We start from the raw sequence: 18,050 nt of genomic DNA, 5'->3' as shown, positions 1-18,050 counted from the left end.
TCAACTGATCATATGATTATGACTATACTTACAAACACACTTCCCCTGTCACAAGGGCTTTATGGTGATGAACAGTAAGTACTCAGTTGATTTATTCAATGACTGCAGTGGCGTAACAAATATTTGAGGAACACCTACACCTAACACACAACTGAACAACATGCAGAACATAAAACATGTGGGAGATTTAGTAATAATTACAATACATACACAGCCCTTGTGCTTATGATAGTAGACCACAGGTGTACAGATTTTAGTGCATTTGGTTCAGTTCACCATAAGGCAATAAGGGACAAAAGGGAAAGACAGTGAGATGTCTGTCAATACTACTGCGGCTGCTAGCTACTATTACTAATAGTAAAGACATGTTTTTATATTATCAATGTAAAAACTTTAATAGGACATTAGAAAAACACTGAAACGACAAAACAGAACATTCACAGAAAAAAAAACAACAAAGGACATTTTTTAAACAATCAGAAAGAGAATGATAAAATCTACAATGTTAAGTCATTATTGTTATTACTATATAACAATATTTACTATAAATATATATTGTTATTAACAACTTCGAATGATCCGAGTTGAGCCCCATTTACTTGAGGTATTTCTGGGCTTGGCTGCAGTAGAGTTTGACTTTCTCCTTGTACTCCGTAACGGCCGCCTCCAGCTGTTTCAGCTCAGCCATGGTCTGCTGCTGGGTGTCCTTGTTGTGGACACGACGCGCTCGCTCTGCAGCATCCTTGATTTGTTTCTGCAGAAATAACGGGGAAAAAAAACAGCCGTTATCTCCTCATGACAATGTAGTCCTCTTAGTGCAGATGGGATCATTGCCTGCTGTAAAAAGTCTGCGAAATGTGAAAAATCTCAGCAAGCTTATTGTTATAGTTTCAAGTAAAACATCTAGTCAATCTGAGTTTAATTAAAAATCACCTAATCACAAGTACTTTTGAACTAGAACTTAGACTATTTAGAATAATTTTAAGACATTTGTCCGTGGGGCAAGTTATTTTTACTTGCCATTTTTTTGAAAATTACGATAGACTAGACATTTTTACTTGAAACTTAAAAAAGGCACGCCAACATTTTCATTTTTTGTTGTGTGGTAACAACATTGCCATGACATCTCGAGTCTTGGGTTAAAGATTAAAAGACTTGGTCATTACCATTGTGGCAACAATAACCTTAGAAGAGGACCTAAATTAAGGTTTATACTATACAATTATATGAAACTAGACAACATTCCAAATATGGCCGTCAGTCTGATAACTCTACTCGGCACAACGCGCCTTCACTAACCAATATTCTGCAGAAAACCGAGCCTGGAAACCAGTTGACTTACCTCAATGATTGACAAGTGGCTGACAGCTGCAGACATGATGCCGGTGAGATTTTTGACGACGGAGCGCTTCTTCTCTTTGGTCTCCTGCAGCACCAGATGGTACCTGAGAAGAGGAACAACCATGCAATTAATACACTGCGTCAAGAAAGACATCTCTCCTCCTTCCTTCTGCTGTAAAAGCTTTGTAATGCAATAGAATATAAATGAGCTGGACAACATTGAAATTCCGTTTCCCAAATGACTGCAGTGGCTTATTAACGGGTTGAAATTGTACAAAGCTTGGACTCAAGGCACAAATACACCATACGCGACCTGAGCGATGGAAATAATTGACTTTGCACCGAGTCGCTGGCGACTGAAGAGACAAAAGCGACTTGGGCGACAAGAGGCGATTTGAGCGACAATTTGTAGTTGGACTACACCGTAGATCAATGCAACGGAGCTATGATGCGGTTCGTCAACAGACGCCACAGCCAACTGGAAGATCAGAATGCTTGTATTCTGCTTTTCACTGGCAATAATCCGTCACTTCTGTTGCTCGTGTGACTGTTGCTTAACAGTGCAGCAATTCTGTGTAGCTTATTCTTGTCGCCGCTGGTGTGTGTTCGCAGGGTCAGGATTGTCTTTGGCTCTCTGTATGGGTTAGAGGTGCACTAAGCATTTTGGAGTAGAGAAAACGGCTCTGCAAGTTCTCCATCACTTCCAACATGCAGGCTGTCTGAAAAGGGGAACGACTTAGTATCGTAGCACATGCATGCATACGAGAGAGAGAGAGAGAGAGAGAGAGAGAGAGAGAGAGAGAGAGAGAGAGAGAAAGAAAGAGAGAGAACGTGTGCATCAGAGAGGGAATGAGAGGGAGCGTGAGAGAGAGAGTGCAAGAGAGTGTGAGAGTGAGGGAGCGTGTGTGAGAGAGGGAGAGAGCAAGAGAGCAAGAGAGAGAAAGAGAGCAAGAACACGGAAAAGAGAGAGAGCGAGAGAGAGAGAGACAGTGAGAGAGAGAGAGCGAGAGCGTGTCAGAGAGGGAGAGCGAGATAGAGAGAATGAAAGAGCGAGGGAGAGAGAGAGAGAGAGCGTGTGATAGATAGTGAGAGAGAGAGTGTTGTAATCTACTGACTGCTGCTGTGCTGCTTTGAGCTGCTCCATGGCCTCGTCGTATCCCTCCATCACGTTCTTCTCCAGCAGCTTCTTGTGGCTCTCTGCTTGGCCAATCTCCGCTGCCCACCGCTCCTCCTCACACGCCATTTCCTACACACACACACTAAGCTGTGCAGTCACTGAGTTAACCTCAGTCATTGTGCAAACTATTGTATCTTTCAAAGTTGTCAACCTGCTAAATGGCAATGTGTCAAGTAGTCCAATTGATCTGATACGATTTCTGTTACACACTGTCTAGAAGTAGGATTTCTCTATGAATTACATATTTTGACCCAAGTTTAATTTACATAGAAGTAGGGTCAGGTCAGGTCCATGTTGTCCCCCACTTTGAGGCGTGGTGCAAAAAAACGACATGCCGTGACGTGACATATAGCTGGTTATGTGAATTAGAGTAGTGGTTCTCAACGGGGGCAGTATTCCCCGGGGGGGCTTGGGAGACCTAGGGGAGCATTGAGAAGGATAGAGTTGAGAGGGGGTGGTGGTTAGTTGTCATTAGGGGCATTAGTCCATTTCATTTTTTTAATACTAAGGGGGGCGTTGTCAGGCGTATGATGAGGTCAAGGGGGCGATGATGAGGTGGCCTATGGTGAGGTGGTCCAGGCAGGGGCGTCCACTAGAATAGAGCTATGGGGTGGTGAGTATGAGGGTGGCTGCTGCTGCTTACCTGCTCATCGTGCTCCAGCTGTTCGTCCAGCCTCTTGATCTGATCCTTCAGCTGCTTCACATCTTTGGACTTCTCCATCAGGTTGAAGCGTTTCTTTGATCAAGATTAAGAACAGCAAAAACACCAACAACACTCACATGAGCAGGGAAGAAAAGCAGGGAATATTCCTATGACTAAAACAAACTGAACATTTCAAAGTCTGGCAACACTTCAGAATAGGGTTAAGATGATAGCCAGCCATCAGTACATGCCTAATAACATAAGAGGGAGGAAATGTGGAAAGGCTCTATGCACAACACCTGGTCCAGTAGAAGAGTGCCACATGATGCTTACCTGCTCCAAAGACTCTTGTAGGCTGAGCTTTTTGTTGGTAAGCGTCAAAAACTCATCCTCAACCTCCAGAATCATGTTTCTTAAAGGAGTCTGTATAACAAAGGACAGAAGAAATGGTAAACATATCAGTGAACTTCCCAGTAACAGCCAAGAACATGGTCTAAGATGATTTTACTGAAACAACAAAAATAAAGCCTGCAACACCAGACTATTTTTTAATATGTTTCGGGCATCATGTCCTTCAGATGTAGTCCAGCAGCCATTTGAAACAGATGTGCATCTTTTCTTTCTTAACCCATTGATGTTGTGTTGAGCTGCATGACGCAACATTCAGGCTCATGAGATTTAAGACAATTTTATAGAAAATCTTGGTATGTTGGAGCGGAATGAACAAATTCTAATGAATGATGAGGGTCTTAGCCTTTAAATACAACTTACAGTGTGCATCTGATTACATCTTATTTGACAGTGTAATGGCAACTGGGACAAAGCTGTTTTTGAAACTATGTGTTCTGCAACCTGGTGCCACCATCCTCCGCCCAGAGGGAAGGTACGCCTACTGGAACTCACTGTGCAAGGGGATGATGGATAGAGAGAGACAGAAAATAGATACGCACCTCAATCCGGGTTTTCCACTCGCCGATAGACTCCCTTGAAAACTCGCGGCAGCTTTTGATCTCAAAGTCGTGTCCAAAGGAGTTGGGGGCCGACTGGGGAATCAGCTTCAGCTTGCGGGCCAGCTTGTGGTACTCAGCCAGCTCCTTATCCGTCTGTGGAGTTCAGAAATGCAGAACCGTGAAATAATTCATAGCCTGGTTCAGAGGTGTTTAAGGTAACAGTGGAAGTAACCTTACGTCACATCTCCCCCTTTTGGTACAGTGGCATAACGGGTGTAGAAACAACGTTAGATTATGTGCTGGTTTGGAAATGACATGGGTAAAAGTACTTCCACTAATAACTTCCACTTATAAGTGGCATCTAGTGTAGATCACATGTATAAACTGTACTCAGGTTCTCCTCAGACCAAAGTAGTATTCAAGAGACCCGTTGGCATTCGCACCTCCTCCTTTCGCGACCTCCTCAGAATACTCTACACTACTGTACTCATAGTGGCATCTAGTGTAGTGTACGTCATATGTATACGCTGTACTCAGGTTCTCCTCAGGCCAAAGTAGTAAAGGGAGCCAATGGTGCACCTCCTCCATGGGCTTGGAGAGGACGATCTGACTTCAGGGATTCGTCCCAATACAAAGGAGTGGTCAACTTGGCATCTAGTGTACATCATGGCATACAGTATGTATAAACTGTACTCAGGTAGTATTACAGTAGTATTATCAAAAGGTCGCCCTTGGCGCACCTCCTTCTTGTCCTTGGAGAGTGCGATCTCCTCGGCCCACAGCTGCTGCACTTATAGTGGCATCTAGTGTAGTGGTTCCCAACCTATGGGTCGGGACCCAACCTATGGGTCGCCAAAGATCCACAGAGGGCCGCAAAGCCTTCTTGATCTTAAGAAGATTAATTTTAAATCTCTTAAATAGTCGATGTTGAATAAATGACAAAGCATTTATTTACATAATATATGCATAGAAGCAACAAAATGTAAATGTAAGCATTTATTCTATATTTGACCAAAGAGGAATAAAGGACTAAAATAACTAGAATGAGTTTTCGCAGGAAACAGAAGGTATCATGTGACTCCCTCTCGTGCAGGCGCTGGCACGGTTAGGTCACCAAAGCTTACAATGGTTAAAAACATGGGTCCCTTAAGAAAAAGGTTGGGTACCACTGATCTAGTGTACATCATACCATATATATTAACTGTACTCTGGTAGTATTAAAAGGTAGCCCCTGGCGCACCTCCTTCTTGGCCTTGGAGAGGCCGATCTCCTCGGCCCACAGCTGCTGCACTTATAGTGGCATCTATCTAGTGCAGGGGTGTCAAACTCATTTTGGTCCGGGGGCCGCATACAACCCATGTGGACCTCAAGCGGGCCGCATTAGTAACATCATCGCAAAAAAAACGTAAAAAACGATTAGTGTTCAGTACTATCACGTTTTAAATGTGTTGAATATGTAGAAAGCAATGCAATACTGATAATCCTATGCAACATTTCCTTGACTTCATTCATTCATTGCCAACCGTCAATGAATTAAATATGGGACCGTTCATTTTGGCAGGGGGTCTGAGGGTTTTCCCCCAGAAATTTTTGTATTTCTTAGATGTAATTTCCTGCATTTTCACGCATTCTAATGTCCCGTTTCCAGTTTCAGCTTAATAGGAACCAATACAAATCCAATTATATGTATTATTTAATTACAACCAATACCAATACAATATGAATAAGAAGTATTAACATTTTATCTCTATATATGAGGTCTATAATATATGATCTTTATCAAATGCCTGTTACAGTACAAATTCACCATTTATAATACAGTATAAGTGTGATGTGCACTTTACTACATATATACAGTATAACAGAGGGACCATTGGGTTAATGTCATGCAGGTCTCGATTTTGTCCCGATTGGCGTAATTGCGCATTTCGGTTATTTCATTGAGAAAAAAAAAAAAGTAAATTTAAAAAAAAAAATTTTTTTTACATCCGGGCCGGATGGAACCCTCTGGCGGGCCGGATGCGGCCCGCGGGCCGTATGTTTGACACCCCTGATCTAGTGTATATCATATAATCATATACATTATCAGGTAGTATTAAAGAGAGCCATTGGCATTCGCACCTCCTCCTTGGCTTTGGAGAGGGCGATCTCCTCGGCCCGCAGCTGCTGTACTTAGGTATAGTGCCATCTAGTGTGTATGTCATGTGTAAGATTGATGAAGATTGATGTTCGCACCTCCTCCTTGGCCTTGGAGAGTGCGATCTCCTCGGCCCACAGCTGCTGCTCGGTCTCCTCCAGGCGCCGGCTCATGCTGTCCACCTGCTGCTGCAGCTCGTTGCGCTCCTGGTTGATGCGCTCGATGTCGGCTGGTTTAAACTTCTGGTTCTGCAGGATGGTCTGGAGCCGGGCCTGCTCCTGACGCAATGTGTCACGCTGCAGAGCTGACAGAGGGGAGTGGAGAAGTGGTAAACTTAGATGCCGTTTACACATAATGTATACAGGGCTGTAAATTAACCTTCCCCCCTCCATCACTAATTAATTAGTGAAAATGTAGACAGACATACACTGACTATCACTCAAAGTGGCTAGTAAAACAGCTGCAGAGCTGCCAGAGGGGAGAAGTGACAGATAAAACGAATCCCATTTCTACCACTTCCACTTCGTTTGGAGTGAACTTCAAAAGCAAGTCATTCCCATGTGNTTTAACACCTTCTTGGATTAGATACATTGATTAGGACTAGGTTTATATTAGGGCTGCACGATATCAGAAAAAAGGGTTTCATGTCACTAATTTGTCGACCCGTGTGGGGGGCGTGGTGGCCTTCCTGTGCATTTGTTGACATTTAGCAAGTGATTGGACTGCACAGAAATGTTTTACTTGTTCACGATAATTACGGTAAGTCATTTTCGTGATACGCATATCGCCACTCTTGATATCTCTATTTTGTTGTCCAGCCCTAGTTTATATATGGCATTTTATGTATTTTTTTTAACTAGAGAGATAACTATACAGTAGCTAACTTTTGTTTCCCCACATATGAACCATTCTGTGGAACAGCACCACAGAATAAAAACCCTGCACCACAAATTGGTCAACAGCAGCACATACATGTCAATGGCGGTAAAATGCTTTTTGTTTTTTTTGCTTGGTCTATGGGAAATTGTTTACTTTTTCTTGTTCTTCTTCTTCTTAGATAATTTATTGATTTTATGTAGAGACTGTGATGTGAATGATCGGATAGTGGCATCTCTAGTGGCAGCAACACTCACTTGTCGCCTCAATTTCTTCAGCCAAAGTCGCGCCTTTGGCATCCTGTTTCTGTTTGAAATCGCGCAGCATCTCAATGTATTCCTGAAGCTTCTGCAGGTCTGTCTGCAATTTCAGCTTCTCTGTGCGTTTATTCATGAGGGGATCCTACATGCAAAGAAGAAGCAAAGAGCTGAGCAACACGTGCGAAACACTGCCCTCCACATTTTAGCTCAAATTCACAGACATCAGCAATTAATGACATACTGTCTATACTGGTGTTACTTCTGATACACAACTGAGGTGTAAACATACAGGTATAAATACAACTCTCATAACAGAAATGGAAAACAAATATGTTTCGAGAGCACATGAATGCACAATTACTGTCCAGTTCATCCAGGTGATTGGCTGGTTGAGTAATGACCTGGTTGAATTGGACAGGTAAAACAAGGTTATTTATAATAATAATAATAATAATAATAATAATAATAATAATGTGGCACTGGATTGTAAGTAATGAATCAATTTTGCCCCTGGTCACTGGTATGGACTAATAAAACTAGATCTATAATAATAATAATGTATAAAATAGGCACCTTGTGGCTCTCCCTCTCCAGCCTGTTCACCTCCTCTGCCAGAGAGTGGTACATCTGCATCTGAGACTCCAGGTGATCCTCGTCCACATTGTAAAGTCTCTCTGGAAACAACACAGGCAGACAATGACACACTCCGCTGCATGGCACGCCTCAATGATAATAATAATAATTTTAAAAAAAACTTTAAAAAAAACATAACTTTGACCAGGAAGTTGCCCCTTGGTCTTGTAGTACTAAACATGTTTCCGTATCGTGAGCCAATAGCACATACAGTATTCCATATTACCCTGGCACTTACTAGCAGTGATTTTACCCCTTCATACCCGACTGTGCTGGATGGAGCACATTATAAGACTGAAAAATGAGAGAAAAGGTCGCACCATGCATAGATTTCTTTATTACACGTGTGTGTGACACATGTATGTGTAATAAAGAAACCTATGCATGGTGCGACCCTCTCATTTTTCAGTTTTACAATATTTTGCACCCTTAAAAGAAAAGGAAAAATTGTTGGGTGAAGCCTGCTCCAACCTTTATGCACATTATAAGATTGAAATATCTGAATCCCGGCTAACTATCACTGATCTTCCCAAGCGAAGGACTTACTGAGTGACGTCAAGTAATCACCATCCTCTTCATCAAACGTGTCTGAGCCCTGCATGTACTTGTAGTAGGTATCACGGGTGTAATCCACGAAGAGCTGTGAGCAGAAGATGCCAGTCAGAAACGTCAACAACAACTTATTACAAATATTACATTACATTTAGAAGACGCGTCTGACCAAAGCGACTTCCAAGGAGAACATTTAAGCAAGAACAGAGTATGGCACAGTGTACAGTTGCAATACTGACAACATTGTCCCACACAAAGCAAAGATGACGTAGCAAAAAGTAAGATGCATTAAAAAAAGTGGCAAAAAGTAGACAAGGTAGCAAAATTTACAAAATTAAAATAGATACACAGAGGAGGAACAGACATCCAAGATGGACCTACTTTGTTATACTCCACTCCATCCTCCACCGATGCCTCAGTATCAGGGAAATCCATGAACAGAAGGTCCTGTTCTTGCATAGGACTGAAAAGCTTCAAGAGATAACACTCAAAGTTATTAAAAGTGCATTTTCACTGGTTCATTCCCAGAATTCATGCTGTAAAGTGGAGGAGACGCGCACACACTGTCGCTTAATAATTAATACAGTTCTTAACTGTGTGCCAAATTCCCACATAAAACATAGATGAGTAAATGAAGCGAAGGACAGCACTCTTCAGATTTTTCTCTTGTTTATTGGCCTACGAACGTCTCGGGCAGAGCCCTTGCTCAACGTGTGATGGCGATAAGAATTCATGCTGCCCATTCAAAAAATATGTTACTCTTGTTAACAAATACTTACAAACACCATCACATTTTACCACCATTAATGACATGCATGCTGATATCTCATCACTATAAAAGGCAGGCAGTGGGCTTACCTTCACTAAATCCATCAGCCACACAAGCGCTCCCAGTACTTGGGGCCATGTATGTGGTGCGCCCACAGAGTACATGGAGCTTTTGGAGAGTGCAAAAGGATACCTGCAATTAAAGCAAAATAATAATAAAGAAACCACACACATACACACACACAGTAAAGTACCGGTAAATGTGGTTAATGCAAGACTTATTTTGCTTGGTGCATTATTTCAGAAACCTTGTAAAAGGTGAAGAAGAAGAAGAAGAAGAAGAAAAAAGATCGAAGTCGACTGAATAAAGCCCAAGGTATCTGGGTAACTTTCTAAAACCATAACAATCCTACAGCCAACTTGACCTACAGCCAATATTTCTGAACTAGTCATTTTGGAAGTATTTAGCACATAATCAAATGTTTTGAAAACAATACCCTATGTCTTTGAAGATTTTTGGTATTTCTTCTTCAATGCGAGCCGTGGGCATCTGGAAGGAGGAATCTAGCAAACTCATAACGAATTCGAAGATCTTCAAGAACTCCTTGGTGGAGGGTGACTGGAGTGCCTTCACAGTAATGGTCCCGGGAAATGAATTGTCGGACAAAAACTACGAGAGGAGAAAGACGAGACGAGTTCAATAAACTATATATATACTACTGCATGTGACGCAAGAACAACCCAAAGGTCAACAGACAGGAATTGGAAAGCATTGTGTAGATCAGCTGCATTTGTCTCAAGTTAAATTAAATGAGAAGCGGCTCCAAGAGAGGAAGACACACACACACACACACACACACACACACACACACACACACACACACACACACACACACACACACACACACACACACACACACACACACACACAAACTTACCTCGCATAGCTGTTTGATGCATTGCATTATGAAGGTCTTGTCATGTAAGGGACGGGAATCTTTGATCTTCTCAGAAGTGCCTCCATAGGTTCCCAAGAAGCTGTTCCGCTGATTCCCATTACTACCGGGCGAAGAGAGAGCTTTCATATCAGACACGGCTAAATTTGCTCATGCATTACAATAAACTTTCTTTGATAAGGTCTTGTTAAACGTCTCCTCTCTGGGTAAAATTGTTAAAACATGTGGGAAATAATGGGGTGTCAGCAAAATTAGCTTAATAAACTTTATTTAGATAGATTAACAAAGAAAGCGGACAAAGTTTGTACTGACACTACCCACCCCCTCTCAGTTCAGTTCCAAACACTTCCTTCGGGACGCAGGTACAGATACCCTAACATTAGAATGAATAGAGCAAAGAACTCCTTCATCCCCATGGTAATTAACAAATTGGACAAGATGTGGAGATACAATTCTTGACGTTCATATTGTTCTAATGCACAATTGACCTCTTTTTACTTTTTTAGTATCACCTTGTGTTAACGGATGCATTTGACTAGTGGTCTGTATTTATTTACATATTAACTTATATCTAGCTATTTATTGTGTTTATTTGTTTGTACTGTATGTGTTTTTTTTATTGTAGGCCTATATGTTTTATGTCATTCTGCTGTGCTGTAAGACAAATTGCCCTTTTAAGGACATTACAGCTTTCAAGTCAAGTCAAGTCACAGCCGGGTTTTTTTACGGTCTGTGTTGACACTCACCTTCCGAAAAAGCTTGTTCGTCGCTCTGAAGTTCCAGACTGAACTTTTGCCACACTTAATCTGCCCAAGAGGTCCTTGCTGTGAGAGACAAGACAATTATACAACCAACACTAGTTAATGAACAAACAAAATCCCTATCCAAGTATTCAACATGTATACGAAACAAATAAACAACAACACTGTTGTTTACCTCTGGGGTGTGGCGGCGGTGATGCTCATTCGATTGCCTGCCACTCGCAGAGGCACCTCCGAGTATCTGTTGCCTGTCCGTCGACTCATTTTTGCAGTGCAGGATACCAGCAGCTGAAGCAATACATAAGAATGTTTGCAACAACTTCGATACCACACTTCATTTTCTGAAATATATGTTTCGGTACTGACTGGTGTTCAAGAAAACGTTATAATGTGGGTTCCAGGATCTGCAGTTACACAGCTAATTAGTTAACTAAGGTTAGCTAACTTATCACTACAACATCTGTGCACTGCAAGACCACAGGTTCACACATATGTAACTTCGCGATGGCTCATACGCTTAGTGTCAAGTTTTCAAATAATAAAAGGCCGTCTTGATTTGCAGTAGCAATGAAAGAAAACCATTTACCAAGTTTCGTTGTTCCCTCCACCGCCAACGTCAGGCCGAAATTCAAAAATGTCCGCCAACAACAAAAACAACTCTACTTCCCTCGCGTCGGGTGGGACCAATGATGAATGACTGCCCCCTGCCGCCACGGAGTTCTCTCATACGACTTGTGGGCTACTACCGCCATCTACTGGGCTGTGGTGTGAACTGTTTGATCAAAACGAGAGAACATCATACTAGTAATAATTTCAGAAAGTAAACAAAGCAAGGGCAATGACACAGTCCGATTCTAATTGCTAATTGCCTGTTTACATCAAGATACCTTACTATGTTGTCTGAATGTTGGGTGCACTAAGCAAGGCAGGCCTATTCAGTGATGGCTTAATTGCATGCAGCATTCTGCAAAATGTAGTCTAATAGCCTACATGCCCCACACTCGTCATTTCTCCACAGTGCATACAGGCTCCTGTCTGGTGCTTTCCCACAATATGTAATCCACTATTCAAACATGTGTGTCCAATCCTCAGCACCTACTCTCTACGTTTCAGTTCCCCACTCCATCTAATGCCAACCTTCTTCTGTAAGTTGTACAGATGTCTTCCCTTTTCCTCTTGGTCCCATCGGTCCTGCAATAATTTACTAATGTTTTCTTAATACTATATTTTTCAGTAACACTGTTTTTTAATGGTTCACTATTACAGTGGTTGTCCCACATGTACAGTGTAATAACCAGTAGCAATATTCAATTCCATGTAATACCATGTGCCAACCCTAACCCTATCCCTAATCCTAACGTTATGTAAGTACAAAATTGGTACATGGTGTTACACATTAAATATTAAATATTGTTACACTGGTTATTACACTGTAGTACCTACCTAATGTGGTAGATCCACTGTAATAGTGTAACTATAATTTTAATTTCTTATATACTCAAAGGAATTCCCAGTTCTACCTGTTCCAGTGGTGTAGTCTACTTTTTGTAGTGGGGATACCACCTACCTAACCCCACCTGACTTGCCTGCTGATTTCCCTGCCACCCAAACCTATGTAGGCTACAGAATGTCCATATTCGCGGCAATCTATAAAAACTCTTTTGGTAGGGTGACTGTCCCATCACGGAGTTTAACATAGGCCTACACTATTTTTCGTTCTACACCTCAGCTCCACTGAAGAACAACAACTAGGCTAACAAAGAAAGGCTTCCAGGAGGAATAAAAAACAGTGTTAATTACACTAAACGCCAGATAAAAATACATAATAAAAAATATTTATATATCACAAGTCTAAGTGCCTATTAGGCCTACTTAGAGGACTGTTTCTCAAACTTCTTTGAGCCAAGGTAAGCCAAGGCCTACCTTTTTTCCAATTAAATAATAGAGATGCACAGGATCCAAAATCCGGTTCCGGATCTGGCAGGATAATTGGGTTTTTCACAGGATCCGGTCCGGCAGGATCTTAAGCAGTGAATCCGGTATCCGGCAGTTACCTAAAAATCAGGATCTGGTGCATCTCTAGTTTTTACGTAGCCTAGGCTTTTCAGTCAGTCTTTCACAACCCCAATCGCTGCATGGAGTGAAAGCCCTTGGGAAGCGGCCATTGTAGGCAGTGTGGCAGTAAGCCAATGAGTCAAAAAAATAGTTTGAGCCAACGTAATAAAAAGGACCCACGTGTGCGAGTAGGCCATGTGCTTCAACCCTTTCGTAGGATCCGGTATCCGGCAGGATCCTAAAAATCAGGATCCGGTGCATCTCTACTAAAAAATGATCTACGGGTCCTTCTGCCTTCTCAGCTTTGCCACATGTCATTTGAGGGGCCTGCTTGAAGACGAAGTCTGATAACCACCATGCATTTCAGTCTCACTGCATGCTAGTGTTTCACTGTGTCTAACCACCTAACAAAGACACCTGAAGGAATGTGAGACACTTTATGCTGAATGTTGGCGTGGCCTACACTCTCCTGGACAGATAAGCTAGTTCAAATGTTTTTATTTCTTCTAAAATGTTGAACACATGTACATTCATGCACACACACACACACACACACACACACACACACACACACACACACACACACACACACACACACACACACACACACACACACACACACACACACACACACACACACACACACACACACACTCTCTCTCTCTCTCTCTCTCTCTCTCTCTCTCTCTCCCCCCCTCTCTCTCTCTCTCTCTCTCTCTCTCTCTCTCTCTCTCACACACACACACACACACACACACACACACACACACACACACACACACACACACACACACACACACACACACACACACACACACACACACACACACACTGGAGTCCCCTAAGAGATTGGAATTGACTACATTGTTTGGGTTTCTGCAAGAACAGCGTTCAACATTATTTAATCAATGTTGTGACTGAATAATTTGGACACTCAACCATGCACTAGCACAGTGATACAGAGGGAAGCTGAGCCCAACCCCTATGACCTGTGACACTGCACAAAGCTTTGCTCCTCAGAGTCTCCAAGAGGATTGGTTGGTGGATGGTTCTAAATTTTTGTTTTCTCCTGGCTGCGCGACACTAGTTGCGCACAACTCAACCTCTGATTGTTGGAAACCGCTGTCTGTCAAAAAATTCGCTCACGTGGTTGGCTGCCAGTGTCTTGCCCCTCCTCACAACATCGTGTTTATAAACACAGCGAACCCATGTATAGGAAAGCAGACAGGATATTGTTGTGCCATGAATGAAGCGCAATAACATAGCACAATTACCTGTAATGCATGCTGAGCCCTTTTCTTCTGTTAAAATAAATAAATAACGTACTTCATATTTTTTCGACCACTTATCTTCTCGTGTAACGGACAGTGGAAGAAAGGGGAGCGCTAGTGATTTTCTAGGTGGGGAGTAGTCACTCACATGTAAAAGCGGGATGTGATGGAGTGACCATCACAAGGGTTGTGGGTGTGTTCTGACTGTCATGACAATGAGCCAGGCTCTTTGGTGTAGAGGTCAGAGCCCCTACAGAGCCCCAGTTTATTACCCCAGAAGGTCTGGGTCCGAGTCCCAGTTGGGCCACTCTACCCTTCGATACAAATGGTGTCAGAAGTGGGATGACTACTGTGAGGCCAACGGAAGCGCCGTACCCATTGTGTGTATGACCAGTAATTCCATGTGAGGGACCACCAGGGAGATTAATGTGTGTGTGGCCGGACAGTCACAGGTTTGAATCCCACCATTCCACTTCCTATCTCCTCCCATGGCTGTAGTTCCCTTGAGCGAGGCACCTATCCATGGGTTATAATCTCACACAGTCCCAGGGACAGTAATCAATACCCTGCGCTTAAAAAATAACTGTAAGTCTCTTTGGATAAAGGGGTCAGCTGAGTGTAATGTAATGCCACTAAGTGTACTAAGTGTCCATCATAGCCTCTTAGTGCAGATGAGGTCGCCGGCGGGCCTATTCACTATTTGCTGAAAATACTAAACTACATCATGATAACATTGCTATAGCATTACCAAGAGATTAAGACATACAGATTAAGACATAGCCATTACAATTTTGGTGACAGTAAGGTTATAACATAGACTCTGCGCTAAGGGGTTAAGAAAATAAATAGGCCCATTGCACTCTCAACTCTAAACAGATACAGTGCTTATGAAGTTACAGTATGCTCAGCTATATCCCTCACATCTCCTCTCTCTGGTGCTGTTTCCACGTAGCAGGATATTTTATTAGCAGGGTATTTTTTTCACCTGCTAGGTGTAAACGCAACATGTGGATAAAAAAAATCCTCCATTGTAACAAATGCGTTTCAGACCCCTAAACAGGATATTTTTTTCTCCTGCTATTTTTTTCTCCTGCACCTGGATTTTTAAATATCTGCTACATGGAAACGGAAGGCCAAAACCAATGCAAAACCAATACAAGCAGGAGAAAAAAATATCCACATATAAACATATCCAGCTACGTGGAAACGGCACCTTAATGTGTGGTGTGATATCTGCAAGGCACATGTAGCCAACCAAAGTTTTATCTACAACCACAAGTGCAATACATCATGGTAGATTTCAAGTTCTGAGAAGGACAGAGACTGACGCAACCACGTTTGGCAAGTGCAGCACGAAAGCGTTTGTTGTGACTATCTCTTAAACTCCTGAAGGCCTGGGGATAGAGTCACTCTTATCAACCTCCTACACAGAGAAATAGAGGTAGTATGTTGTACCTGAGCTTGTCGCACAGGAAAAAAACTAAACTTCTTTGTAGCTCAACAGCTAGTTTTTAAATATACTGATTTACTTTCTTTTTGGGGGGGGGGTTCCCTTTATTTCAATAGGACAGTGTAGTAACGACAGGGAGTGAGTTGGGAGAGCGAGATGGGGAAGGGTCGGCAAAGGACCCGAGCCGGACTCGAACTCAGGTCGGCTGTATAGACGTGTGCCCTACCATTAAGTCACTGTCCTGTCCATTTATTGGGGGCTGCCCAATAAATGCAATATCCTTGTGTATTGTGTTCTGCACGTTCTGTGCTCTGAGGCAAATGTAACCAACGTCTTCCTGCGCAGTTTGCCTCGAGCCTCGGGGCTCGAACTAGCATCCTTCAGTCCACGCTCCAGTTCAGCATAGGGGGCACAGAACAATACCACTGAGAATAAGGTTCAGACAGATAGATCAGTGCTTCTGTATCTATGGCTTCAGGCGGGAGGTTTACCAACGTTCTACCACCACATTTTCGTCTACATGTTAAATGTTAAATGTTGAATGTTCATTTGTATTTATTATGAATCACTTACTGTACCAGTTCATCACTGTTACCTGTCCTGTCTTGCACTTTATATCAGTCTGTAAAATGTCAGTCCTGTGTATGTCTATGTCTTAGCATGGCATAGAGAGAAAAACACAATTTCATTGTCCTTTGTATGACTTGTGGATATGAAGAAAGTGACAATAAAAGCTGACTTGACTTGACTAATTCTGCTAGTTGGCATCCGTTGCACAAACAAGCCTGACTCTTTGATGTAGCAGGCAGGCAGAGGCCCAGTTTGGTATCCCAGAAGGCCTTGCTTTGAGACCAAGTGGAGGGAACTCCCCCTTTGCTATACAAATGCTGTCAGAAGTGGCTTTGTGGCCATCACAGGTGCACCCAGCTGTGTAACGGTTGCCAACTTAGCAGAGTTTGGAGGTAGAACATTAGTAAGACATCAGTAAGACAGATGCAGTAGTCATGGGTAAGTGGTTAGGGCGTCAGACTTGAGAGATGGGGAAGGGTCGGCAAAGGACCCGAGCTGGACTCAAACTCAGGTCGGCCGTATAGACGTGTGCCCTACCATTAAGTCATGGTAGGGCCACTGATTTACTTTCTAATGCACAATGTGATGGTTTTGAAGTACATGGACAGTCATGGGTGAGCAGTTAGTGTGTCAGACTTGTTGCCTAAAGGTTGCCGGTTCGACTCCCGCCCCAGGGAGCTGTGCGGTGGCACGGTACCATGGTCAGGGTACCTCAGTCATGCAGGAGGATGGGGGAGAGCAATGGATCATTACTCCCCCCCACCAACCTGGTGGGTCGGGAGTCAAACTGGCAACCTTTAGGATACAAGTCTTACGCCCCCACCCAGTCGCTTACCCATGACTGATGTAACCTGACGCTGCATTCACACTAACGGTGCGGACATCCACAGTACGTCCACAGAACGTGTCCGTTATCAGTCTGAAAGTGTTAGAATACATGAAAACAAATCATGCCTTGCACACAGGAGTGCGGTGTAAGCGCGGCGCATGTCCGTCCCGCCCGGACATGTCCGCGTTGCTCCTTGAAAATAGAACTCGAGTCTATTTTCCTGCGCGGACGTCCGCGTTCAATGTGCGGGCTCCATTGAAAATGAATGGCTGCTCCCTTTTGGGCGCCATTGGAGGCATAAATGCAAATTTGTAGTGTGCAGTGTTCACTTGTGTGCTGTGGAATGCTGTGTCACAATAACGAGAGTTGGACTTCCCAAGTTGGACTTTCATTTTCATACACTGTAGGTTAATAACAATGACACTAAGTGGGCAGTCATAGGTAAGTGGTTTGGGCGTCAGACTTGTGGCCCAAGGTTGGCGGTTCAACTCCCAACCCGCCAGGTTGGTGGGGTGAGTAATTAACCAGTGCTCTCCTCCATGACTGAGGTACCCTGAGCATGGTACCGTCCTGTCACACTGCTCTCTCGGGGCGCCATTGAGGGCTGTCCCCTTGCACGGGTGAGGCATAAATGCAATTTCGTTGTGTGCGGTGGAGTGTTCACTTGTGTGCTGTGGAGTGCTTTGTCACAATGACAATGGGAGTTGAGTTTCCCAATGGGCTTTGACTTTCACTAATGTTCAGAGATGCAAAAGATTATCATCATGCCATTCTTAACTAATGTGAATAAGCTTTTTTGGTGATTACTTTATTTTGTTTAG

General features: G+C 43.0%; 1 protein-coding gene across 1 annotated transcript; it reads right to left on the bottom strand.

Moving 5' to 3' along the window:
- Positions 1-65: 65 nt before the first annotated feature.
- ndc80 (NDC80 kinetochore complex component) lies at positions 66-11,732 on the bottom strand. The gene is made up of 17 exons (XM_063211179.1): positions 11,641-11,732; positions 11,230-11,342; positions 11,040-11,117; positions 10,276-10,396; positions 9,835-10,007; positions 9,428-9,530; positions 8,951-9,040; positions 8,564-8,657; positions 7,958-8,058; positions 7,382-7,526; positions 6,347-6,552; positions 4,112-4,264; positions 3,495-3,584; positions 3,162-3,254; positions 2,457-2,587; positions 1,343-1,445; positions 66-754 (listed from the first exon to the last, which is right to left on the bottom strand). Exons 2-17 carry the CDS (start codon positions 11,316-11,318, stop codon positions 596-598), a joined length of 1,929 nt encoding a protein of 642 aa, XP_063067249.1. The 5' UTR covers positions 11,319-11,342; positions 11,641-11,732; the 3' UTR covers positions 66-595.
- Positions 11,733-18,050: the final 6,318 nt, after the last annotated feature.

Source organism: Engraulis encrasicolus, chromosome 11 (assembly GCF_034702125.1).
Source record: "Engraulis encrasicolus isolate BLACKSEA-1 chromosome 11, IST_EnEncr_1.0, whole genome shotgun sequence".
NCBI lineage: Eukaryota > Metazoa > Chordata > Actinopteri > Clupeiformes > Engraulidae > Engraulis > Engraulis encrasicolus.
This window is presented reverse-complemented; position numbering and strand designations above follow the sequence as displayed.

Excerpts from the sequence above, each read along its gene's own strand:
- ndc80 (XM_063211179.1), bottom strand. The coding sequence starts at position 11,318 with ATGAGTCGACGGACAGGCAACAGATACTCGGAGGTGCCTCTGCGAGTG. Across the intron at positions 10,008-10,275 it reads GCATCAAACAGCTATGCGAG|TTTTTGTCCGACAATTCATT; the intron begins GTAAGTTTGTGT and ends CTCCTCTCGTAG. Across the intron at positions 8,059-8,563 it reads TGATTACTTGACGTCACTCA|AGAGACTTTACAATGTGGAC; the intron begins GTAAGTCCTTCG and ends TGTTGTTTCCAG.